Source organism: Lissotriton helveticus, chromosome 3_1, assembly GCF_964261635.1.
Source record: "Lissotriton helveticus chromosome 3_1, aLisHel1.1, whole genome shotgun sequence".
In the NCBI taxonomy this organism is placed as follows: domain Eukaryota; kingdom Metazoa; phylum Chordata; class Amphibia; order Caudata; family Salamandridae; genus Lissotriton; species Lissotriton helveticus.
Window position 1 is genome coordinate 665,674,238 of NC_136061.1, and position 27,753 is coordinate 665,701,990.

The window sequence follows — 27,753 nt, forward strand, 5'->3', positions numbered from 1 at the left end:
ACACAAAACAAATACTCAAAGTACTAAGGATTTTAGGGCCAGATGTACAACCATTTCATTTAGCGCCTCGCAATTGGCGACACAAGGCGAGTGGCAAATTGCGAGTTGCTAAATGAAATGTACAACAGTGTGTTTAACACTGTTTGGGATTCCCAATGAGGTCGCAAATTGCGAGGTTCATTAATAGTAATGAGCCTCTCACAATTTGCGAGCCCATTGGGAATGCCAGCCCTCCCAGGTATGGTAGCCTGCTGGGCTCTGCAGGCCACCATATCTGGGACTGCTTTTAAATAAAGCAGTTTTAAAAAGAAAATGCAGCCCGTTTACCATGCATTTAAAAAAAAAAGAAAATGAAACGTTTTTGTTTCATTTTCTAGGAGCAGGCAGAGGTCCCTGGGACCACTGCCTGCCATTAAAAAATAATTTTGCATGCTTTTGCAAAGGGGAAGGGGTCCCCTGGGGACCCCTTCCCATTTGCAAATGCATTACCATCTACTTGAAGTAGTTGGTAATTGTGAATGTTTTGCAACCACCAAACATTTGTACATGGTTTTGAGACTCGCTATTTGGAAGGGAATGCCCCTTCTAAATAGCAAGTTGCAAAACGTATTTAGCGAGTCGCAAACAAATTGCAACTCACAAATTGGCAATGTACATGGCCCAATAGGTTTTTGCATGCGCACACGGGTTCGCGAACACGTTCGCACATATAAAAACGGATCGTACATCTGGCCCTTGGTATTTTATTTTGAAGTAATAGCCCCTCTGTCACATGTATTTCATTTGTTTTATAGCATCTCTCATACCATTGTAGGATGTCAGAGCACTTTACATCACACACATATAGAGACATTGAATCATACATGTAAATCAGTGTGTATATAAAATGTTTAAAGAGTGCTTGGCTGGAAAAGCACAAACTCAGGATTCAGAACATAACACAGTGGCTAGCACAGACTTTAACATTAAAAATGTATTTCCACCCAAACAAATCTTTTTAGCAGCATCAGGATAATGAATAACTGGGAAAAAACATAAGTTACTAACTGGTACCATGCAGTTTGCAAGCATCTCTTTGATGACAGTTTATAGGACCCTCTGCTACACTACGATTGTCACTTATATTGAAGTGCACAGTAACAAAATAATCTCTCTGATAAAAGCAGTAACCACGAACCTATGCACATAAAATACTGCTTTTTAAAATGCATGTTGCATGTTCTTTGCAGTAGGCACATTAACCCTCTGTGCTACATTAGTTAAGTCGAAGCTCCCACTGAACAAAACTCTCCTCATGCTCCAGCAGGTACATTAATCACTGGCATAATCTTGACTCTTTTATTGTTGCTGGAAAGCTGCTAATTATAAAAGAAACTTGTCTGTGCTTTTAAAACTCTTGCCTACTGACCCCCTGGTAATGTTTCACGGACCCCTGGGGGTCCGCGGACCCCAGTTTGGGAAACACTGTCCTAGATAATTGCCTCATCCTGATTAGAGCCATACATTGAGCAGATGGTAAATGTAGCTCCTGCGACCTGACACTCACTAATAACCCATCTACCCAATTTATCTTCCAACCTGTGTTTTCCAGGCCAGATATGCCCTTTCGCCAATACAGCTACCCACCTGGTAGAGGTGCTCAGAGTTGTGAAGGCAAGAACGGTGTACCCCCTCATTTTCAACATCTCCCTCTTACTCCAAGGAATAGGAGCCTCGCGTTTACAGAAAATGTCTGGTCCCAGGGTTCCTAGTATTTCTGCCACCCTTTGCCTTTTGGCTTAGAATTATCATTTAAACCCCCTACGTTCACTGAACAGACAGTAAGTCAAACCACTTAAAAGAAATGTCACCGAAAAAGAGTGCACCGACCTGGTCACAGCATAAACATTGCAACATGGTATTCCCCCTACATCGAGCTTCCCCGTTCCCCAGACTCCCCATTTATTAACCGTTCATGTCCTCCAGAATTTTCTTTGCTTTAATCTCGGAAGTGAACATCCGGACTTTGTTGTTCCAGACCATCTTAAGTCGTGCGGGATTAAACAAAAACGCCTAAGCTGCCTTGTCCTGGAAGATTTAATAAACGGGTCCAGCCTCCAACGCCTCTTGACAGTTATGTGGCAAAAGAGCAGTCCCCCACACTACGTTTGGATTTTGGCCCTGCTTTCTCATATATTGCTAGTCTCCGCAGAGGGTTCCCGATATAGACCAGGATTGCCCCTGGTTTCCCGGCTTCCGTCTTGAGTTGCTTCTGAACCAACAAGATTCTATGTGCATGTGGAATCTCCTGAGTTCAATTCCAGCCCTCCAGTTGTGGAAAGGCCTGACGAAATAGGTCTACCACAAATAGCAGTGTAATCAACCCTTCTTTACCTTCAGCTACTCCTAAGACCCGAAGGTTATCACTACTCTGATGATTTTTCTGATCCTCCAGTTTCCAAGGGATATCGTGCGCCTCGGTCTGCCCTCAAGCACTTGTAAAATCTGATTCAAGAGCTGGAGCCCTGGTTTCGAGGTCAGACAATAGCTCAGTTACAGCGGTGCATTACGTAGCCACTTTACGAATGACTCCTTGTAACTTGCGGGTCACTGCTTGGGATCTACGGATGTCCAACAGGGTTTCTTCCTGAGGTGTCATAATGCACTGGTGCATAGCCTCTAAAGTAGGGGTATTCGAGTTGACCGTCTTTTTGGGAGCCTTAGCTATGGCTCCGACCAGTTGCTCAGGCTGTGAGCAGTCCCGTGTTAGGCCCTTCCCTGCTGGAGCCTGCCGCCTGTTCTTTTTAGCACCGTTGCGGGCTGGTAAAGAAGGAATACCCTCACCAAGGTCATTGAGAGTGCTATCATTTGATTCACTGGACACCTCCAAGTCTTCTACAGACCACTCTGTTCCATCTGACAGAGAAAAAAAGCATTAATTGCCATCTAGGAATGAGCCAGTTTTCCTCACAGCATGTGTGTTTTTGTCATGCCTAATGAGCTTATGAGGGCAAGTCAGCCTTGCATATCCCCTTCACCTGGCCAGAGATCACCCTCGCCACTAGTTAGCACCTCTCCCACCGTAGCCTTGAGCCAGCATCCGAGTCTATTAAGACATCCACGATTATCTGTACAGCCACAGCCGAATCCATCCAGTTTCAAGAGGTAAGGGAGCGACATAGTAGCTTACCTTTACATCTTCCATCTGATGTCCATGAGGGTGACCCTCCTCAGCCATAGCACCTCCTTGCTCTCCCTCTCCAGTTGGCGCCACCTGCTGCCCAGGCACTCCCTGAAGCACCCAACCTGCACCCTCTAATTTGGACTCAGACCCCATCGAATGCTGGGGGACCCCGGCTGGGTTGCATCGTAGCACAATGATTAAAGCTCCTGAGCCCCATGGGGGAGGGGCATCCTTTCCTTCTTTTCTCCACCGAGTCAACCTCTCCTCCTAGAGGAAGGTTTTAACCAGTCTGGCAACCTGAACTGCTCCCAGGATTCTGTCCCACTGCCTCACCAGTCTGATTTAATGATGTTGGGCGTCCCATGCCTTTTTAGGTCTTGCCTAGGCAGCGCTTGCGTTGTCTCTTTGAGACAAGCTTTATTCAAGATATGGGCATGAAGCTCCGCCCATCTTTCTTTTGGGCTCATGTCACTCTCCTTTGTAAATGGTGCCTTTTTATTGGTCAATAGACTTTGTAGTCCATCCTTAGTACCGCCTTTTCTCTTCTTTTAACCTCCCATGAGGGCACCCCCTGTTACATGTGTTGTTATTCGGTATCTTTTAATTACAACCTCTGAGCTCTTTTTTCTTAAATGGCTTTCTCCTGTTGCAGGTAGGACATGCTCTCCCACAATGCTTTTACATTTTTTTTTATTTAACCAGGGCGGCACACCTCAGCTGGAATAATGTCAGCCGCACCTTTCTTTTGTTAGATGCGATCGACGAACGGGCCGCGTGCTTTTTTTCTATTTTTTACTTTTCTTACAATGGTGGCACCCGGGCTTTAGCTTTCAACATCTTAAGCTAAAGTGCGAGTGCTGCAATTGCTTCAAAAGTAAATAAATAGATTTTTTAAAATGCGTCCCCATGCCTTTTTTTTCAATTTCTTTACTTATGAAGCCAATGCAGCAACCGCACTGTAGCTTAAGATGTTGAAAGTTAAAGCCCGGGTTCCGCCATTGTAATAAAAGAAAAGAAATAGAGAAAAAAGCGTGCGGTCACCATTTCTTTTTCTATTTGCTTACTTTTGTTACAATGGCAGCATCCGTGCTTTAGCTTTAAATATCTTACCCTAAAGCGCGGGTGCAATGATTGCTTCACAAGTAAAGAAATAGGAAACAAAAATGTTTTTGTCTATTTCTTTACTTTTGAAGCAGTTGCGGCACCCTCGCTTTAGCTTAAGATGTTTAAAGCTAAAGCGCTGATACTGTGATTGATTTACAATGCAATAGCTCTCTTATTACTGAAAGTTTGAGCTAATGACGAAGCATTATTATTAGCAACGCTGATTGCTCAAACTTTCAGTAATGCGAGACCTATTGCATTGCAAATTCTTGTTGATCACAGGTCCCTGTGCCAGCCGCTTTAGGCCCCATTCTTTCCACCGCCCTGGATTTGTTACGTCTGCGGCAGCCGCAAAATTCCCCAACTGCTCTAGTCAAACTCTCCCATGCAAAGTGGAGCTCTGTGCCCAGCTGCGCGCAATCACTACTTCCATGTACTTCTTGCTGGATCATGCCACACTAAGCTGCGTTCAACAATGTAAAACAAGAGCAACAATTTATTACAACAGAGCCCATCACCACCTTATGTCACATCAATAACCAAACATAATGCTAATTTTATTTTTAAAACGCTAAAAGCTCCTAAAAAAATTAAGTATCCTATAACAAATCTGTGGGGAACGAGCGTGTGAAGTAAAATGCAACAATTCTTTGTGAGTTGATATATTAAATTCACTATTGAGGAATACATATAAAACAATTTCTACTATCACTCGGAAATGTGGAATAGATTTTAGGTATCAAATCTACATAAATTGCGTGATTCAGAGTCTTGGAATTGACGATACCAGCTTGCTTTTAGAGTGTTAAGAGGATGCTTTTCCATTCACATATGGGAGATTTTATTGAAACAAAGGTATGGATACGCGCAGCAAAACCATTCCCAGAGGTAACATTTCTATACAATTTCAAGTTGACACTGTCTTATATCTCGAAAAAGCATAATTTCTCACTTTAGACTTTAAGAAAAAGTGACCTGGAGATGAACTTTTTAAAACACCCTTACTACAACTGAAAGTCTCTAAAGTAAAATGTACATGTGTGTGAAAAGTCATTACCTTAGCCAGTCTAGTGTCAGGAGAGGAGTAAAGAATGTATGGATCCAGCTGTCCCATGTAATATAGCTTGTAGCCACACAGATTGCATTTGCCAGGGCACACACAGGCATTGGATACACCAAGCTCTAATCTGAGAATCTGGACAAGGATCACCATACACAAACTCAGAAATTTACATAAAGTCTTACTTGCATATGAGTCTAAGAAATGCCAAGATATATGAATTCATTCTAGTGCATATGTAAGAATAGGAGGAATCTTTTAATTATAAATATTTAGTAAATGGTCAAAATGTCTTTCACCCATACAACTATAAACATTTTGCATGACCCAAGAATGGCAGGGCTTATTCCCATTAATGAATTCAAACATGTTTACTAAAATATCATTGCATTGCTGATCAGGGGGAATATGTGTTCATAATGAGTTAAAAAAAGAAACGTTTGGTTCCTCGGTGAATGTAAAATCAGTCCTCAAACATTTTACATAATTATTAGCACATGGGATACGTAGGTTAATCCAATCCAATGTAGTCATCAGGAGAATGGTAACCCTCCCCCTTTCACATGACCACAGAAAGCATTGGCGGCTGGACAATGGAAAGCATAGTAGGAGTCTACTCAAAGTCAGCAATACCCATGTTTCTTGAAGATAGATGACTTTGGTGCTCTCAAGAGTTTTATTTTCAACTTCTCCAGCCCAGCCATATTTCTTGATCCTAATGATATTTGGTTGTTAAATAAAGTGACTGTACTGTACATGGTGTGTGTTACTGTTTAAAAAACATGGATTCCCAGCCATAAATGGTCAGAATTGACTTTCTAGGCATCTGTATTGTGCTGTAAATGTTGTATTCGTCTTTTGGATGCCGAGAGTTCCCCCACTATTGAATGAGTTTGAGTAATTGCAGATTTTCAGAGAAATTCTCTGTTTCACCTTCCAGTATATCCGAGACCAGCCCACCAAATATCTTTGACTCTTTATGCTGTTTCTTTTATAAAGATTTGTTCTGCCGTTTTAACAGAAATGCATTGTAGTCGTTCTTTCTGAAAAATCCATGTTCCCTAAGATGATTTAGAAGATAAGATTGAACCAAAAAATCACTCTACAATGTAAAAGGTCTCTTTTATCGGAAAAGAGCACCCCATGTATCTCTTTAGATGAAAGGAATTACAATGATGGAAATAAATGTAGTAACTTCAAACTTTTGACCTATTTAAAGGCAAAACATCCCCTGGAAACAAAGAACAAAAATGTATATAGAAATAAGATTCATCCTAGACATTTGTTTGATGCTTGTTCTCTGTTAGTAGCCTATTTGAGTTTGGCAATGGAATGTCTGGGAAATCATAATCTCTGAGTTCTGAGCATTCATAGCCTAAGGTGCTATTTCAGGTTTAAAATGTGCCACTAATGGATTCAGATTATCACCAGTAATTCTTTCAATTGACCCGGTCTTTACGAGTACCATTGGCCTTTTAGTCACTATTGTCTCTCTCAGTTGCTTAGGTGCAGGAGGCCTCAAAATGAAACCGGTTACTAGAGACTCCATATTACAAAATCCATTTTTGGCTGGAAACCAAATTCACCTTTGTTTTGTTTTTTCAAGACGATTGCTTAACTTTTTCTTCTTGATTTTGTGCTTCTTTGAGGGAAACTCAACCAACGTGCTTGGATCCTGGACTTAAACCAGTTCCTTTATTGCCATTTTAAAAAATCCCCTCAAAATCTAAAGTACCTTTTTTCTTTGCCCCAGAGTTTGGCAACAGAGGAATGAATGTGGTTTGTTAGCAGACTGAACTGAATTGCTTCCTAAGCATCAATTGTAGCAGTCATCAGGGAAAAAATATTCCAAAGAGAGTACATTTAGACACTATCAAGCTGTTTTTTAGGTCGAGCTGGAGAAAGCAATGCGAAGCATTGCGTCCAGCTCGACAACTTATGTCTCCCGTCTCCTGGGAATCTGAGACAGGGGTCGGGCACGCGCGGCGATTGGTTTCTGTGGACGCGCACGTCCAGGCCGGCGCCGTGCACATCTCCTGCCTCAGATTCCCAGCAAGTCAGCACACAAACACAGCACACACACGCCCACACACACACACACACACATACATGCACACACACACACGCACCCCCCTCCCACCCCACTCACGGGTTCACGCGCACACACACAGCCCCCCCGACCCCACTCACCGGGTCTCTTGGGCTCCTCTCGTCCCGCGGTGGTGGCGGCTGCACGGATTGGTAGGCGGCGGGGGAAGGCACCGGCAATGTGCCTCGAGCCCCCTCCGCTTCTCTCCCCAGACTCCTGGTTTATTTTTATTGCCATCTCTTCGTCAGGCGAAAGACCGACCCGCCTTTGTCCCAGGAGCGTCCCTGCCACGGAAAGCTTAAAGAGCTTTCAAGCACGTTTTTGCGACGTGGCCCCTCCTCCCCACCATTGAGGGTAAACAGGAAGTGTAGGAATGCTGGGGGACGTAGTCCCGCCCCAGCAGATAGCAAGTTTATGCCCGGGGAGCTTTAAACGCTTTTAATCACGTTGTTGCGGCATGCCCCCTTTGTGCCCTGTGCCACGGTAACCTTACATTGATTTTAATTGCGTTGGTGCGGCATGCCCCCTCCTATCAGCCACCGAGGGCAAACCGGAAGTGCAGTAATGATCGGGGGCCACCTCCATCCACCTTCTTGGGCAGCGAGGCGCCCCTTTCAGCAATACATCACTGGGGAGAAGAGGCGGCGCTGAGAGGTGAGTGCGGGTACGATTAGTGTCAGAGCATAACTTGTATTAAACTCCCTGGGGAGCACCTTCCACACCCCTTAAAAATGCAGTTGCCAGCAACCTCAGCTGGGCATCCATCCTGGTGGGCATCTCCTCCACCATGTGCCCGCCAGCTCCCGCGGCGTGCCCTCTACCCACATCCCATGCTTCTCACTCTTAATGCTCAGTGAAGGATACGGACCCGCCCTTCGCTTTGCCGTCACCCTTGGGATGGTATGTGTGCGGCGCTCCAGACCACGGCAGCCTTCGGGAGTTGTGCTAGGGACCCTAGGAGCACTTCAAGGCTGCCAACCTGCACGCGTCGGATGCCCTGCAACGGCTCTTTGTACGGTATGCGGCGCCTCATGCAGCTCTTGTCCTGCTTTAACCTTGTCTGTCACACGGATGCTGAAACTGTCGCCCTGTCTCATTATCGCGCCCCACAGCTCAATGCTATTGCACACCTATCCGAAACATGTCACATAAGTGCTCGCTCGAGTCCCAGCGTCTGAGCATTGTGATCTGGAAGCTCTTGCAACCTGGGACTGGATGCTGGCTGCCTGAAGCGACAGCACGAGAATACCCGCTGCTTGTTTTATATGCTAGCCAGTAAAGATTATAGCTCTTTACTAGAAGGTGCTACAAAAAGGCAAATGGAATGCAAGTTCTGACAAGCACACGGGGTACAGATGTACGGAATACGAGCAAGCCACTGGTCACTTCCTTAAACCGCAGCGCTATGTGTGCACAATGATGTTAGCGCTATTGTATAGATATATACAATAATTACCATACCACGCAAGGGGGAACAGCCAGAGGCCACGTCTGCCCGATCGTTCCCGGACACTTCTGCAATATTTTAGAGGCAGCAATGTAAAGAGGTGTGTGTTTGTGTGCGCCTGGTACGTGACTTTTTACATCTGTCGCTTTCACTTTACCAAACCGCGGCGCTATGGGTGCCCAATGATGTACATTGCGGTGCTTTATATTCTGGTTTGAAAGCTGAGCGTACTAGTGTGCCTACGAACTGCAGGAATATGTGCCACACCCAATAGTCACAGGCTCAAATTTGTGCTAGTCCGCTTGGTTTATCAGCCTCCCAATGTTCATAAATCATTTGTAATTAATCAGACACAGCACTTAATCTTCCAGTGCTCAACACACATATATATCCTTTACACTTGCCATCTCGCCATTGTGTGTTTGTGTGCGCCTGGTACGTGACTTTTTACATCTCCTTGGCGCTTTCACTTTACCAAACAGCGGCGCTATGTGTGCGCAATGAACACTGCACTCAATGCAACATACACTCCAAACAATACCACTCAGTGCCACATAATTACACACCACACAATTACACTCTACTGAGTACAACATACACTCCACACAATACCACTCAGTGCCACAATGCTACATAATTACACTGCGCTCAACGCAACATACACTCCAAATACCACTCAGTGCCACATAATTACACACCACATAATTACAGTGCACTCAATGCAACATACACTCCAAATACCACTCAGTGCCACATAATTACACTGCACTCAATTACACTGCACTCAATGCAACATACACTCCATATACCACTCAGTGCCACATAATTACACACCACATAATTACACTGCACTCAATGCAACATACACTTCCAATACCACTGAGTGCCACACAATTACACGCTAAATAATTACACTGCACTCATTGCAACATACACTCCAAATCCAACTCAGTGCCACATAATTACTCAGCTCTCAATGCACATACACTCCAAATACCACTCAGTGCCACACAATTACACGCCACATAATTACACTGCACTCAATGCAACATATACTCCAAATACCACTAAGTGCCAAATATTTACACGCCACATAATTACACTGCACTCAATGCAACATACACTCCAAATACCACTCAGTGCATGGTGAACACATAGTGCTTGTGAAGGAACAGTGAACAACACAGGTGAAAAACGTGAATATAAACGAAAGCAGTAGATATTATGCATGAATATCAATTACCCCAGTATTGTTTTTACAAAGTAATGTCATAAATTAAATCTGCGGATGTTTGTTGATGGCGTTTCGACTTTCATTCAACTGGTGTCATCATCAGGACTGTATGTACACAAAGCAAAATGATTGCTACCTAAAGAATAAATAGAGATAGAGAAATTTTAGAGAAAAAAATGGCAGACTTAAACTGGACTAACCAGTATGGAAAATACGTGCCATGTCAGTAGCTCCTGAAGAATATCCAGGAAATCTGAAAGATAAGTAGAGAAACTTATGTTCTGTTTGCCAAGTGAGATTAAAGCCCTTGAATACTCTGTGAAAAAGAAGGAACTGGCACTGAGAAGCTCTAGTTGCGAGAACCGCTGATGCTTTTATTTTGTTACAGGGGGCCGATATTGCAGCACTGCTGCAAAACAAGCCCCCACTGCCACAAAACCGCCCCCCACCCCTTCGACTCACTGTGGAAATTTCCGGTGCCTGGCCCCAACCCCCTACTCTGGATCCCCGCTGCCACCTCCACACTCGCCGGTTAGCCTCTAGTGGCGGAATCCAGCGACAGGGAGAACCAGAGCGGGAGCACGGAGCCGAGGCTGCTTGCTGTGAGCTGATGGGCAGACGGAGAAAACAAGGAACAAGAACTCATGCAGAGGATGTTTGCCAAGGGAAACCTGTGGAACACAAGTGCACTCTGGTCTCCTCTGCCAGCACACGTTTGGATGCTACTGCTGCAGTTGTGCATCCTCTAACATCAACATGAACAGCAAGAACTTGCGCACTTGGGGGAGGAGCAGTGGCCCTCAAACTTTTTAATGCTGCGCATCCCCCTGTGTAAAAAATAAATAAATAGTTGCTTCCCCCCAGAATGGCAAACAATGTGTTCACGGTTATTCTATCAAATTGTTTGTTCTAAACATAGTTAACAATTCAAACTTTGCTGTGATGGTTAGTCATTTTCTTGAAATAATTTGTGGATTTTATTAAAGGATATTGATAAATGCTTACTTTCTGAAAAGTACTCCTTGTCAACACAACCCTCCCTGAAGGAGAAATATGCTGGTCAGAACCGCTGGGGTAGAGAACTAGGGCGCACTCTTACAAGTAAGAAGTGGAATTGTGTTTTATATCGAACCCGACATAAGGCAAGAAATGGCTGAAGCAGAAAGAGCATGACCAAGATTGGAACATGTGTGTATCAAACTCCAGCCCAAACCCACAGGCGATACCCAGAACTGAACTAGGTTTGTTGGAGAGAGAGTGTGGAGAAACTGGGACATTCCTTCACCTCTTGTAGAATTGCCCCGAACTAACTCTATATTTGGGGTATGTCTTAGATGATATTGATAAGACCTTTGACACGCAAATTTGCGATGCCCAGCCTATACAGTATCAGAATTGCCTGATAGGCAATCATTCCTATTGATATAATTGAAAGGCTTACAACTTTCCTTTGCATTATATGCTGCACTTCAGGATATTCGTACTCTTTAGGGTAGAAACCGGGTTCCGGACAACACAAAGTGGCTCCATAAGATTTGGAACTTACTGGGAATGGAGAAATTAACCCTCTGTGGAATATAAAAGTGAGACATTCCAGGAGATATGGTCCCCATATAATCTTCTCTCTACCAAATTCTATGAACTAACATGCCCTTAAGCTATTGCATATAGTGTCTCCTCCCAATCAGAAGGTAAAATGGAAATGTGCTTAACTGACAGGCATCCAAGGGAGTTACCTTTATTTAGTATGTTAGCGTAATATTGCCAGACTTATTAGGGGAGAGAAAAGGAAGAGGTGCATAATGTATCCAGCAGCTAGTGAGTGGGGGAGGTAGGTGGGGTGTGGGAGGGATATTATACAGCTTTTCTTCTTTCCTCTCTTCTCTCCAGCCCTCTGGTGGTAGGATGAAGGTTTGCGCATGTTCCTCGATATATTTACAGAAATAGAATTGATCCATGAAAATGAAATCAAATGCATGAATGCTAACATGCTATGGGCAGCCTGATCCCCCTAAACTAAAGTATAAAAGTATCCTTTATCAGAAATGTAGTGGTCGGTGGAGGTATGGGGGTGAAGGTTATTTTGCAACCCTCCCTCTTTGTAACCTACTCTCAGCCAGGAAAGGAGTGGCAAAAATGTTACTGATGGTCCATTACAGAGAGGCTCGCTGGCATTCTGTTCTTTTCACTAAAAACACAGCACTATTTAAACTACGATTCTCCTCTCGGCCACTATCTGGTGTCCCAACTCGCCTCAGAGAGATTAATTCAGCTGCTTCCAACCACCCAAAGTTTAAAGTCCATTCTTTTAAACAGTCTTTTCTAGTCTTCACAAGTTTAGCATACTTTATGTGCTAAATGGGTGATCCTAAGATTTGTGATTAGCATGAAAGACTTTTAAGTGTTGGAGAGTCTTGTTTTGTATTATTTTATTGGTACAATTCAGTAATGACAGCAAATACGGTGACATGTAAGTCCAGCATATATACCCGTGCTGAGATCTAAAAAGTTGATTATGACAAACGCACAAATATCAAACAATACTTACATATAATATTTAAGAGACATTGAAAAGGGAGGCAGTGGGTAAGAGAACTAGCTATAGAAGGAAGAAAGTAAAGAGAGAAAGGGAAGAAGTACAAAGAAAAAAGGGAAGAGAGATGGAAGCTATAAAGCAGGGCAGAAAGAGGTAAGGGAGGGGTAGAAATTACAATGATGGTAATGAGTAAGCGAACTAAAGGGATATTGGAGGGGGCTCTTGCAAAAAGGGGACCATATAAGAAGAAAAGTATCAGCTTAGTCCATTAAATTGTAAGTCATCTTTTCATATGATGTGGTCTTGTACATCTCTGTTGGAGAATCTTTTGCTGACTTATGAAGTGGTGATTAACAGCAAGCCGGAACTAACCAAATGATTTCCAAAAAGACTGAGGCTTGAAAAAATTGTTATGCTTAAAAATAATTTGTCCTTCTTACCTGGTTGTTTCCCATAAGTAATGTGCTCCCCATTGGAGAGCTGGGTAGTGATCATGTGGAAACACAGCAATATGTTCTGAAAATATTTCTATTTATGTTACGATGACTGTAATAACCCTAAGGGGAAGTAGGCATCCCTTAAAACCCTTTGAGGAGATAACACTTAAAGGACTTTTTAAGTATTTGAGTCTTACTGACTTTACCACTCTAATGTTTTTAATCTGAAGATGATCCTATGCTGGAACAGGAAAGGTTATATGTCTGTGGCAGGAATTCTTAAGCACAAATATTCTCCTAGTATTCACATGCAGCCCACTCACACACCCCAACTTTCGAATTGGGTTGTTGACATGTTTCGACAAAAAGCAACTGAGTTGTTGTAATTGTTGCCTGACGTTGGGGTGCCTGTAGTCTTAGTAAAGCGCGGAAAGAGCTGGCTTTAATTCAAATATGGAAAGTGAGCTCAACCCTGTTCTATATCTTGTGCATGGTTCGAGGCATCGGGGTATATAGCAAAGTCATGACTGTTGAAGATCCCATGCCAGAGAATTATTATTAGAGGTAAGTCCCATTAACAACCCTCATTCTGGAGGGCACTTGTCTGACTCTCTATCAAGGACTCATTCATTCTTTCTCTGTCTCCTGCTCTCTCTTTCTCTCACGCCCCTGGAGCCTAAACATCCATTTGACGCTTCTAGCATGCAGTGTCACTTCTTTGAATGCCTGTGTCGTTTTCTTTTTGTTCTTCTCTACTTCCTCTTGTGGACGTAATTCCAGAAAATGCCCATTCTGTTACCCTGGTGATCTGTGCCACTCTTTTGTGCTGTTGTTGTTACTTCTTGTAACTTGCTGCTGTTCATACTAAGCCCCTTCTTTCACCGACCATACCACTGCCTCTCATGATCTGTGCCAGTTTCTCTTACACATACACACTCCGTGTTACACATACACGCTCCCTCTTGAGCTCCGACTTTGCTTCTCTTGTTACTTTCTTCCATGCCCCCTGTCCTTGCCCAACAGCCATCTTGTATCTGTTCGACCCCCAGCCACCGTGTCTCCTATCATTGAAACCCGCCCTATCATTTTCCATTTTGCCCTTTGATATTTCCCCCTTCTGTACATCTTTTTGGATCCTCTATGCCTTTCTCCTCCCTACCTCCCTCCTCATGCCTGTGTTTTTATACCTTTCCCTGCCATGCCCTTGTAACTCTCCCATGCCCTTGTTACTCTCCCATGCCCTTGTGACTCTCCCATGCCCTTGTTACTCTCCCATGCCCTTGTGACTCTCCCATGCCCTTGTGACTCTCCCATGCCCTTGTGACTCTCCCATGCCCTTGTGACTCTCCCATGCCCTTGTGACTCTCCCATGCCCTTGTTACTCTCCCATGCCCTTGTGACTCTCCCATGCCCTTGTTACTCTCCCATGCCCTTGTGACTCTCCCATGCCCTTGTGACTCTCCCATGCCCTTGTGACTCTCCCATGGCCTTGTGACTCTCCCATGGCCTTGTGACTCTCCCATGCCCTTGTGACTCTCCCATGCCCTTGTGACTCTCCCATGCCCTTGTGACTCTCCCATGCCCTTGTGACTCTCCCATGCCCTTGTGACTCTCCCATGCCCTTGTTACTCTCCCATGCCATTGGTACTTGCCGTTATTTGTTATCGCTCATGACACATTAATATCTTCTTACTTCCTCTCGTGTCCCCGGATGCCCCTTGTTTCATGCCCCAGGATAGCCCTTGTTTCATGCCCCTTATGTTGCTCTTCCCGCCCCCTCCATGCACGTGCCCTGTATGTTGTGCCCTCGGCTCCACCCTCTTACTTTACCCCCTCGAGTCCACGGCTTGCCCTTTGGGGTCCCCCACATGATCCTGGTTTCTAACTTTCTTGATCTGTCACTTCTGTCGTGTACCACGTCTCTTCCAGCTGCACATGCTGTCCTGTGTCTTTGCTCTCCTTGTTATCTTTATCTAGAGTGGGTGCAGATTTTACGAACAACAAATGTCAGACTGAAAAATATTTTAGAAAAGTCTGCAACATTTAAAAAACTGCAAATAATATTCACGTTGATCAGCAATGGCGTTGATTTGTAATTGAGCTGTAATTCTCCGTGTCGGTATTAAAATGCACTCTCTGCTTCCTCCTGCCAGGTTCGGAAACACATCAATGATCTGTACGAGGACCTCCGTGACGGGCATAACCTGATCTCGCTGCTCGAGGTCCTGTCCGGCGTGAAACTGGTGAGTGCGTCAAGAATGCGTCGCACCTGGTGCGAGCAGATGTCATACGTCACTTCCTGTCGCGTGTCTCTTTCTGTCTCTGCGCTCTGTCATGCATTGTGCAAGTGGTGGGCATCACGTTTTCACCATCATCATTTTACTTTCAACTATATCTAGAGAAAGACTGACGATGGTGAAAGATGGGAAAACAATGACCCGGGGAGATGGCAAGGATGGAAAATAAACTGCAGGGATGCGATAGATAGACGGTAAATGTAGGGGGTGAAAGAAGGAGTCATGCAGCAGAATCAAGACAGGGCTGCCTTTGTATTTTGGCCGAAGTTCACTTTATTTACAAATTGAGCTCTGTTTTTAACTTGCATAATCTCTTTTTTTTGAAAGCCTTAAGTCTCACCCAGCGTCACTTTGTTCTACTTTTCATCATTTCTTGTAGTCTTTTTTTTTGTTGCTCTCCCTACAGCTTCCTTTCTTCCAAGTGTTGCATTTTCTTTTTATCTCCCTATATTCTATAGTCTGATTTCCCAATGGCATCTCTACGCACCGGAACATCTCTCCTCTGCTTCTTTACCCCATCCACTTTTGAGGTTTCTTCTTTTTTTCTGACCCCCCTCTTCAACTCCCAGGGATCCTCCTGTTCCTCCCTGTGACATTCCTGCTTTCATTGCAGGCTTTTTTCTGCTTTCCTCGTGGTCTCCATCCTCCTCCCTCCTATTCTTCTTCCTCCTACTCTTCTTCCTCCTACTCTTCTTCCTCCTTCTCGTCTTCCTCCTCCTCCTTCTTCCTCCTCCTCCTTCTCCTCTTCCTGTTTACTTCGTCACTGTCCCACATGCCTTCCTCCCTGCAACAACTGTTCTCTTCTCATTTTCATCAGTAGGGGCATTTACGAAGCACAGAACGCACACACAAATCGTCTCTAGGCGCTATAGAAACAAAGAGAAGCAAAAGTGGGAAGGACAGCGCCTACCATTTGGCCGAAGAGCCTAGTTTGGAAAATGTGTATAACTTCAACTCTTTCTTTGTGTTCCATCCTCTCTTCAGTCTTCCTAGTGCTCTACTCTGTCACCTGTGGTCTCCCCATCTTCTCCGTTGTCTCGGACCTTTAGCTCCTGTAAATTAATTTTCTTTCACTCTTTTGGCCTCCCTCATTTCTTGGCAGTCTGGGTGTGTGGCTTTCCTCATCTTTCTGGGTTCTTCATGTTCTCTGCTGTCTTCTCCATGCTCCCTGCTGTCTTGTCCATGCTCCCTGCTGTCTTGTCCATGCTCCTTGTCGTCTGGGTCCTCTCATTGCAGTCTTCGTCTATTGTGGGAGGGTGCTCTGTGCAGGCGGTGCCTCGGTTGTGCAGCTTTAGTGTGCCCTGCTCGCTTTCACAAGGTGACTCACTTCCTCACTCGCCCTTTGCGCACTTGTCGTGGCTTGTGATATTAAGTCATCGAGCAGCCATTAAGCATCTCACAATCTTCTCATCGTTTGAAACCAGTGAAAATATTATTTTATACCCTGGAATAAAAGAACGAGTGTCACATGAGTATGAAATCCCCAGCAGTGTGAGATTGGAGGGTGCTCTGCTCTGAAGATATTTTCCAGCGCCTTTCCCTTGGTCAGTGTCGTGGCTCTACCCAGAAATATCGAATGTGAGACTACAGGTGCTTCCCATGGACCGAGAGGCTGGGTTCTTGGTCTGGGAAGGAAAGTGGCCTACAAACCTCTTTGGTCCTCTCTTATTGCATGATTGAGCGGTCAAGTCCCGCTCAAAGGAGGTGGCGCGAAGGTTGAGACTCAATATAGCTTAGCAAGGAAATTACAGTCACCATAGAGCCTAAATGTCCAGCACGAGTTATTGCTAAAAGAGCAAGACTTTAATAACTCCCTAAATCAAACCTTTTGTCTCTCACACCCCCTCTCTCCTTCCAACGAGTATCACAATCCTCCCACCAAAAGTTTTTAATATGTTCTTCGGGCACCACTAGCTGATACTTAGGAAAATCTTGAGCAAATCACAGCGCAATGAGGCCAGTATGTGGGGAGATTCTCTGCAATTCTAGAACCTTAACGTTAAGTTTCACTATCCAGAATCCTTTGCTCTGGAGACCTGCTTTGTTTTCTTGTTTGGAGTTAAGATTTTCACAATACATAAAATGTTGGATGCTTCATTACCCAAGGTGCAACAGTACTTGTTTAATGGTGCCACCTCCAGCGAGGACCAGATTTGGTCCTGAAAAGCCGTCCTGTTTTGGCTCCAGGTAGAAAGTAAGCCAACAGGGTGTAACACCTCGGCTTAGTCACCCAATATCAGGGGATCTCAAAACGTGTCCGGGGCACATCCCTCAGGCATCCAGGACAATCTGAAGGGGGCCTGGCCTATACTTAGTACTACACAGCGGCTTGTGGCTACCAGAGAAGGACAAGGTTTGCAAAAGGGAGTGGGAGGCTGTGCCACAAAGATGCAACAAGCAAGCGTTGCCTCTGAGATTCAATAGGCTCTCCAATGGAGAGTAAAGGATATCAAAAGGGGGAGTGAAGAGGTGGAGCCACACGGCACCGAGGTGGGCAAATCCTCCTCTTCTGAAAGTACAAATAATTAACAAAGACCACCTCATATGAAGTTAGTATATATTCTGGTGTTGATGGAATACACACAGTGTGTTAAAATACCCCTCACACACCAAAAGGGTCCTTGGTGTCATGCTTCATCATCGGGGTCTTCCCGCCCCGCTGCGGGACGGGGCAGTGCTGCGACAGGCGACTACGCTGGAGCACCTTTTTAATGTGGGTACTATGTGAGTGAATAGGAGTGAGTGTCAGTGGGGTCAGGAGTGATAATAAAGGTGAAGTTAAAAATACCTGGCCAAGTGGTAGAAAAAACTATTTAACCCCTTCCACACTCATGACGAGCTGGGCTCGTCATGAGGTAGCCTCCTGCTACGCTCATGACGAGCCCAGCTCGTCATGTAACATGTGTTTTTGTTGATTCCAGCACACAGCGGGAAAATGCATAGCATCGATGTGGTTAATAGGCACTGGCTGGTATTGTTAAAAAGGGTGATGCGGAGAGGTAAAGCAAGTTACTGGGCTTACTCTCCTGTGTGGGTTAACATGTTTCGGGGCGACCTGCCCCTTCGTCAGGACCGGGTGTAGATCCCCCTGTCACTCACTAATGTTATACCACAATTAATGGGTGTAAATAAATGTTATCGTTATCAATGTGTATAGTTATGTTATATAAATGTACGTGTTTTAGCTCTATCAGAAATTCTGATGTAGTAAGCTTTGGAAATAGGGTGTCAATGCCCCTTGAGCCAAGGCAGGGCGAAGGGTAATTGGGGGTTCAAATCAACCCCCAGCACCACGGTGCTTCCTCCTTCGTCAGTGGCTTCTGTGACGTCGCCCCGAAACATGTTGACCCACACAGGAGAGTAAGCCCAGTAACTTGCTTTACCTCTCCGCATCACCCTTTTGGCCAGGTATTTTTTAACTTCACCTTTATTATCACTCCTGACCCCACTGACACTCACTCCTATTCACTCACATAGTACCCACATTAAAAAGGTGCTCCAGCGTAGTCGCCTGTCGCAGCACTGCCCCGTCCCGCAGCGGGGCGGGAAGACCCCGATGATGAAGCATGACACCAAGGGCCCTTTTGGTGTGTGAGGGGTATTTTAACACACTGTGTGTATTCCATCAACACCAGAATATACTCTCCAATGGAGAGTCACCATTAAGCTCACCTGCACTTGTTGGTTGATTTGAGCAGCCCTCCTCCACTCTCTGAGGGGCAGAGAAGGACTTATGCTGCTTTGGATCAGTGATTGAGGAGTCCCGGATTGTCCATGCAGTAACGTCAACAGAGGGTCATGCTGGTAGACGTCCGGGTTAGTGCTAGTTTTGAGGCCCTGAGCAGGCCACCTCTGCATGTTCAGATGCTGGTGTGGGGCGATGGACCTCTGGGAATGCTGGAGTGCTGCTCCTGCTTATATTTAGAAGCTGGGAAGCAGCTGCTGTCAATCTGTTACGGGGAACCTTCACAGTTTACAAAACCAATAATCAGCCTGGTTTCCATCCTCCGAGAGGATGCTCTGTATCATAGCTTTATCCCACTTCCGGGGCTCAGTGTAGGGACCAGTGCTGGAGTTGGTTGACCTCATTTCCCTTTGGCCAGTTGCCATTCTCGATCCTTCATACAAAGAATTGTTGGTCTACAGATGACCCTAATGGCAGGTGTACCTAAGGGCATCGCTCATTCACCTTGTGCACTCCTTCCCATGTTTGGGGTTATTATTGCGATCACAATCCAGATACGTGTGTTCGTACATTTACCATGCCAAAATGGAATTTACAAACGTTTTCTAGGAGTTCCAGGTCTATTTTTGTAAACGTGTGATATCCTTAAGGTCGTATCTACAGGTGTTTTTTTTGCAACTTTCTTTAGGATTTAGGCCCCTCGGTTTTTTTCCTTTTGCCTATCATAATACCTCTGATGGTTCTTCATAGAGTTTCCATTATTCATCTTTTTTATTTTAAATATTGTCATGCCTCAAACACTTTTTCGTTATTGACGCCTTAGAGAAATGGTATTTGAGGTTACACAATAGTCTGGCAAAACTTGTTTATCAAGTTGCAAATTTTTGTGTGCATTTTATTTTGAAATTGAGTAAACACCAGACTTGCGCTCATGCATTTATTTGCATATTTTCAAGTACAATTCTGGGAGAATTATAAATCAGTCAAATTGTTAAATGTGTGTTTGTGTACTGGAACCACTCTCAGAAATGCAAGCTAAGCGCACCTCTCGCTGCTTTTCATTCATGCACTCACCCTAAAAGTAAAGGCTAATGAATCGTATATACACTTTTGAACAACTTAAACATAGGTATACAGATCTTTGCATTAGTGGAAGATAATTCTCTTTCACGGATCCATACTGTGGTACTGGGTCAGGCGATAGGATGCCACACCCCTGCATTTGCGGTCTAACTTCTCTTTATTTTCCTCTTTTCTTCCTGTAGTCTCCCCTCTTCCCTAGCAGTCTTATTCCCCAGTCCTCGCAGTTGTACCTCCTACCTCCTGGCAGCCCTTATCACTCTCTCCTGGTATTTCAACATATTTCTCCTTGCAGTCACTCTCTTCTGCCTTTGCAGTCTCCCCTCCTCTCTGCTAGCAGTCTTTCCTCTCTCCCTCTGCTCTACACTCTGCCTTTTCTCACTGTGGTCTGCTCTCCCTGCTGCAGTTACCACCTTACAAACATTGGGTGTAACTCTCAATTGTATTTGTGCTTGCACTGTTGTTACCTTTTTTGGCATAAGGAGCCCTGCCTTCTGAAGATTGCACCCCTGACCCGAGTGCCATCCTCGCACCCAATCACCTGCGAAGAACCTGAAGAAGAGGATGATGACGTTGTTGTAGGTTGGGTTTTGAGCACAACATTGTGAGGCTGTTGATAATCCAGACCTTGGGCTGGCCTTTTGGTTCAAGTAGGCAAGTGCAGACCGAGGCAGACACTCACGTAGGCACTTGCCGACATAGGCAGTCATTCACCGACAAAGGCAGTCACTTAGCGAGCCATGTGCTCATGTTATGAACGCAAATTTGCTCTAGGATGCTGCTTCAAATGCAGTGTCTTAGCTTAAAAACTCATTCATCTTTCACCTTAAGAATGATCAGTTTCCTGGATTATCTGACCAAGCCTCACAATGTTGAAGCCTTGCAGTGTAATAGAGAGACCACTTGCCTAGCATGGAAACACACTGCTTTTGGGGGGTGGGCATGTCCGAGAGAGGACAGGAAACTATTCAACTGGATCTGTGCGTGGAGGGAAGAAATGTGTGTGCTCACAACTACGCTGAGTTGACATTTGTGCACTCGTACTAGAGGAGAGTAGAGATCCCTGGACTCGCACCTGAGAAGAGGAAAAATGTGTGTGCTAGCACCTAGTGAAAACAGGAATCTGTGTGCTTCCACCTAAGGTGAGCCGGAGCCCTGCTCGGGTGGGATCTGCAGACATGCTGTCCTCTCAGGTTGGTCACCTAACACTTACTGAGAGTTCATCATTTGAGCAGTGCTTTCCTAGGAGTTATTAGGGTGTTTGCTAACAAATCACTGCATGAGTATGGAAGGCTTGTGTGTTGGTGATGCTTGCTAGATCTAGAAGCTTACGAATGCTAACCACACTTCGGACTGGCTACCTTTATGAAGAGGACTTGGGTATTTGCTCTCAAGCCTGGACCTTGTTGAAGGTCACAAGAAGCCAAGGCCTTGAACGTCATGCATTGTGTGAATGCATCTACGATATTTAGTGTCCTACAGATTCTTGGGGAAGAGTGTATCTCTGAATTGAAGTATCACAGAGTGGGAGACTTCGCTTAAGTTAGACATATCCTTGCATTTTCAAACAGCACTTTGGATCTCAAAGCGCTATTTTAGTCTAAGCTGTGATGAGATCACTTCTGGTGGCCGCCAAACCTTTGTAACCGGCGTGAGTTTCTTGGGACTATCAGATGTTCTTGAAGAGGATCTGCAGTCTAACTTAAAGTGAGCTATTGCTAGAGTCTCTACAATGCCTCATCCAGGCAGAAATATTGCTGGGTGCCTAGCCCACGCTTAGATATTGCTGGAGTCTTTCTGAAAGGGAACCTGTGGCAAGATATTAAGAGTCCAACCTAAGAGTAGTCTCAGAGAGATTGAGGATTGACGAAAATTTAACCTAAGCAGATGTATTGAACAAGCCGGCCTGGAGGCTAGTCTCATTAGCAATATAGTCAGTCTTTTTAAAAGTCATCTTAAAATGAGATACTGCTTGTGTTTGTGGGCCAATTCTGGAAGCCTAGTCTAAGCTAGAGATCTAGTTATGCTCCTTCTGGAGTCGAAGGTGAGATATTGATGGAGCCTCTCTGAAGTCTGCCATAAGCTGGGATTTTTCTAGAGTTTATGTGAAAGCTAGTTTAAGGTGAGATCATATTACAACAGCGTAAATCCTAATTTTGGATAATTACTGAAATCCTCTCTAGGGTAAGTTCTTGTGAATAATGTGAATCTAGCGGAAGGCCCACATGGAAAAATCAGTGTTTCATCTGATGTGGTGCAGTTGAGTCTGTACCACGCCCTGCTCTTTTGTTGCAGTGTTGCTCAGACTGTAGTGAGCCGTGCTCTCTGGAGGCAGTGTAGTCTAGCCTGGAGCGAGCCATGCTTTGTGGAGAGTGCATTAGAGTCTGAAACAAGCCATGTTCTCTGGAGGTGGCATGTGTTCTTGTAACAAGACATTTTTGGAGAGGTGTTGTGTGCAATCTGGTCTAGAACAGGTCATTTTTAGTGACTGTTCAGTCTGTTGTAGTGCGCGCCCTCTTCAAGGTTATACAGTATAGTGTAGGACTGAACCGTGCCTTATGGACTTTTTAAAGCCTAGCATGTAGGGAACAGTAGACTATAAATACTGCAGCGTAGACTGTAAGCAGCCATGTTCCTAGGCTCTCCAAGCTAGACTGTAGCAACCTGTTTTTTTTAAGGCTGAGCAGTGAAGGCTGATGGAAGTCGTGTTCTGTGGGGGTTGTACGGTGGAGTCAGGAACAGGCCTTATTCTTCTCAGGCTATGCAGTCTCGCCTTCATTCTAGCCTGCAACACTCCTTATTCTTTGAAGGCTTTTAAGTCCAGCCTAAGGAGAGCCATGTTCCGTAGTGCAGCACAGTCTCGCCTTTAGCTAGCCATGTTCTTTGGAGGGTTTACTGTCTGGCCTGGAGCGCATTTTGTTTAAGGTTGTAAAGTGCAGTCGAGTGAGCCATGAGCTTTGCGGTCTAATATTCAGTGACTGATTGTCTGTGAATGTTGCAATACAGACAGTAACCAGAAGAAGTGGTGCAGATTAGCAAGAAGCAAACCAAGTTTTATACACTGAGTCCAAGATAAGTGGTAGCATGCTATGGTCCCTTGTGGGTTTGCAATATAGACTAAAGTGAGCCATGGTGTAGCCTGGAGCAGGTCCTGTTCTGTGCAGGCTATGTAGCCTGGCGTGCAACACACCACATTTTTGAAGGGTAAGCAATGTAGCCTGAAGCCAGCCTGTTCTGTGGAGGCCTCAGTCTAGCCTGGAGGAGGTCTGTTCTGTGAAAGCTACAGATGGGCCTTAAGTAAGAGTTCGTCAGTATGTTTCCTTCTCAACACGATTGATACTTAGCTGCTTTCTGTTAAGATCAGAAATAATTCTGTCTTTTATGGAATGCTCTGTGGGTTTTGTCTGAACTGTCGCAGAGTTTGGACTCTAGATTTCCGGAAGGTGGCCTCTTTGTTGTTGAAGACTCCTACATGGCTAATGTCAGGGAGTGTTTTAGGGTTTCGTTTTCTTATGAGCCTGGGTTACAGAGGAAGGTGAAATGGACTTTCCGGTTTGTCTGGGATCTGGCCTGTGTGATCTAGTCTTGAGGTACTCTTGACATCTTGTATTTCAAAGATTAAGTATGTTTGAAATCTAGGTCAGGTAGTGTAGTTAAGCAGAAAGAAATGTGTGTTTGCCTTTCAATATCTCGCCTCTTGTTTTTGATGGACACCCACGTGTCTGATTTGGAGGCCTGGTTGCTTCTTCTGAGACCTTTGAGTGAAGTTTTTTCAAAGATTGAGGTGTGTCTTGTGGGTACCTTTAAAGCCAGTCTAGTGAGCAGTTTCGAGTTGTCCTGGAAGTTAAGCAGTGACACGACTTGAACTAGTGCTTGGAAATCTTTGTCCGATCGGAAGCATCCCATCTAGTGTCACGGCTGTACTGTGTGCAGATTCCTCACTCAACACTCACCCCCTAACCCTTGCTTACACCCAGAATCTCCCTTACTCATACACCATACCTTGTTTCTTGCAGCCACGAGAGAAGGGTCGGATGCGGTTTCACAGGCTGCAGAATGTCCAGATCGCTCTAGACTTCTTGAAGCAGCGGCAGGTGAGTCCCTCCCATCGCCGAGACAGCAAGCTGGACTCATGAGACCGCTGCAGTAAGAGTGGGTATAGAAACAGCTGGCGGAGGAGTCTGTATGAACTGGTGGAGCAGCTAGTGATTGAAGTAATGGAGAGAATGCAGAGAGAGGTGTTGTCTGAGTGGACGAGTGGAGGAGCAATGATGTGCCATTTTGGAGAAACTGCAGAGCAAGATATGGTACGAGCAGTCAAGTGAACGTTTGGAGAAACAGTGGTGTGAAGAGTTTGATTGTGTTTATTTGGACACCAGAATGTATTTGGTGCATCCTCAGAGCGCCATGAGGCGGTGCAGTTTCATTAAATGCACATTCTATTGACTGGCAAATGCACCAGGTTCAGGTATTCGTGAAAGGACTAATTGGATGATGCACCTGCCTCAGACATCTATTGCTTCTTCGTTTCAGGTGAAATTGGTGAACATCCGAAATGATGACATCACAGATGGAAACCCAAAGCTTACCCTGGGGCTCATCTGGACCATCATCCTCCATTTCCAGGTAGGAACAGGATTTTTGTGTACCAGTTTCCAGGACCCAACATCACATGCCTGCTGCCTGTTCGGCACTTTGCCATACAGCACAGAAGCCTGTCTTAGTGAGGCATGCCATGCTGCATGCAGGCTCAGTTAAGTTGTATCTTGGCTGGCATGATGTGGTTCATAGCATAGGCGGTTCCTTGTGTGAGTTTACTTGTTTAAATTTCTTTCCAAGTTTGTACTTGGGTGCAAGTTTTTTAAACCAGTGGTGTAAACCATGCTATAACATTAGAGGGTACAGTTAATGGGACCATTAACACGGATGATGAGTCGGGCATAACTTGAAACTAACACTACATTGTAAATACTTATGCTGTATTTCTGTAGCAGGGTTCTCCAAAGTCGATCCTGGAGGGCCGGATCCATGCCAGATTTATAAGATAACTACATTTATCTAAATTGAGATATGCTAAACATCTGGCATGGATCTGGCCCTTCAGGACTGACTTTGGAAAACCCTGTTCTATTGTTTTAACCTAGCCAAAAGGCATGAGAAAGCTGTGCTGTTTCAAAGACCAGCGATATGAGAGTAAGCTGGCTACTAGATGGTTAATGCATTCTGATGTAGTGTTCTTTAAAGAAGTGCGTTTTCAACTCTCTCCTAATTTGGAGAAGATTTTCAGTGGCCCTAATAGATGCGGGACGTTGTTTCAGATCCTTGGTGCTTGGATGGAAAAAGGCCAGCAGCCTGTCTTTTTTTTCTTTCTTTTTCTTATTAGTCTGCAGTATGATGGTATCCTAGCTGCATGTGTGCCGAGATCCACCAGAGGTGGTGAACCTGTCTGCAAGCCACATGGGGGTGCTGGTCCTGATAGTATTGTAAATGATGTAGTTGGTTTTGGAGATGGTATTTGCAGGCAAATGGAGCCTATGGAGTTCCATCAGGGTGAGGGGATGTGATCATATTTCTTTGGGCCCTGGGTGAAAAATGCTATGGCATGTAGGATGTACCTAAGGAGTGCCAGTGAGAAGTCTTGGAGGCTATAGAGCAGTGCGTTATCACTATGGAAATGTGAGAGTACATCTGATATAGACTTCTAGCTGCAGATTTCTTACCTTTGAATTTCCCAGGCGTCAGGTAAGGAATCTGCAGCTAGATAGAGTCTCTACCAGATAATGCGTTACCGAAGGTAAGTGACTTGTTCAACGGGTTGAACAGCAGTTGTGAAGTCGTTTTCTGTAAGAAACAATTTCAATTTCTTTGGAAGATAGAGCTGGTACAAGGTCGTCATTGAGGCTGGTATTCAGGGTGAATCCAAGTGGTATTTGGTGAAAATTGGGATTCACAACGGTCAAGGTTCATGTCATTTAGCCAAGCTTTAACTTTTTTCTTCGCTGTTCTTTTCAAATAACAGGGATTCTTGCTTGGTTTATTAATTACAGTAAATTATATATTGTGCATTACTATTGTGTCATCAGGCAGTACTCCGAGATGAAATGAAACGGTAGATGAGAACGTAAATGCGTGGAAATTCCCAAGTGCTTGTGAGGGTGGTTATTTGCACATAGAGATTGTTGGAACTCTTTGGTGGGTGAAGAATTAAACTGCAGACAAGTTGGTGGGGGAGCAGGCGTTCTTAGGAGAAGTATTTGCTCTTTGCTGTTAGAAAAGCTGTTTAGAAAGGTGCGTTGACAGTCAGTTGCTTCCATTGCTAGCTTTCTCCTAGCACATAAAGGACTGTGCTTTATACTTAAAAGCAGGTGAAGGCATAGGACTATTCTTTGTTTGCAGATGTACTGTAAAGGTGACCGTCCTGAAGCCTTCTGAAGCGGTCGCTCCCCACGCAGCTCCCCGCACTGTTGTGGTATCGTAGCGCTTTAAACTGCAAAATTGCCATAGTCGCATTGCTCCTACTCCCATTGTTGCCTGTTTGCTATAAATTCATTCATCATAGCGCTATATTTGCAAAACGCGCATTAGTGCCTGTCTGCTGTTCTCTTTAAATAATTACCGTAGCGCGCATTCAGTGACATTGTATTGTGCTTGCCTTTGGCTGAACAATTCCAGTTGTGCATAGCGTTTATTTAAGGTTGTGCCCCAATCCAGTTTCGCTTTTGGCCTGCAGCCATTTTGTTGTTTGTTGTGGTGCCTCCCTGCCCGGCTCTCCACCCCGCTACTGCCTCCCAGCTGCTCCTCCCTCGCCCCTCCCCCCTCCACTTTCCACATATGACAGATGCCTTTGCGCGCAGCGTTCACGCGCAACGGTCGCGCCCCATCCTCGCCGAAGGCGCGGCAAAGGTAAGCCCGTCTACGCCCGTCCGTGCCTGGACCGCGCCCAGTGCCAGACCCCCTGATCCCCGCAAATCCCACTCCGCCCGCATTACTTATGATGCCGCTACTCTCTCAGCTCTAAACCCCGGCCGCTCACCACAATGCTACCTGTCTGCCCCGGGACACACCCATGGACCCTTCACCTGCCACTCCTGCAAATTCGAATGCATCAGGACCCACACCAAATCCACAAACTCCAAACAGTGTCCCGACAACAACCACCTGAAGTGCATCCTCCTCAACACCCGCTCGATCCACAAACACTCCATTGAACTCTGGAACCTACTCGACACCACATCTCCGGACGTCGCCTTCCTTACAGAAACCTGGATGAACGCCTCTTCAGCTCCCGACATCGCCATAGCCATCCCGGATTGCTACAAGATCATCCGGAAGGACCGCACCAACCAAACAGGAGGAGGCATCGCCATCGTCCATAAAAACACCATCCGCATCACGACCAGCTCCGACGATAACCTCGCTACCGCCGAACATCTTCACTTCCAGATCCACACCGACCCCAAGACCACACTCAGAGGCACCCTCATCTACAGACCACCAGGACCCCGTACACAATTTAGCGAAGACATCACTGACTTTATCAGCCCACATGCCCTCCCCTCCGAGAACTACATCCTACTGGGAGACCTGAACTTCCACCTGGAAAAGAAAAACAACAGCAATA

At 45.2% G+C, this 27,753-nt stretch overlaps 1 protein-coding gene across 4 annotated transcripts in view; it reads left to right on the forward strand.

The window, feature by feature from the left end:
* MACF1 (microtubule actin crosslinking factor 1) overlaps window positions 1–27,753 on the forward strand; it is a 990,087-nt gene that overhangs the window by 236,919 nt on the left and 725,415 nt on the right. For all 4 annotated transcript variants that reach the window (XM_078680764.1, XM_078680763.1, XM_078680765.1 and 1 more), the window contains exons 3-5: window positions 15,224–15,313; window positions 24,149–24,226; window positions 24,666–24,758. In XM_078680764.1, coding sequence (XP_078536890.1) covers window positions 15,224–15,313; window positions 24,149–24,226; window positions 24,666–24,758 — 261 coding nt within the window. The remainder of the gene's footprint in view (window positions 1–15,223; window positions 15,314–24,148; window positions 24,227–24,665; window positions 24,759–27,753) is intronic.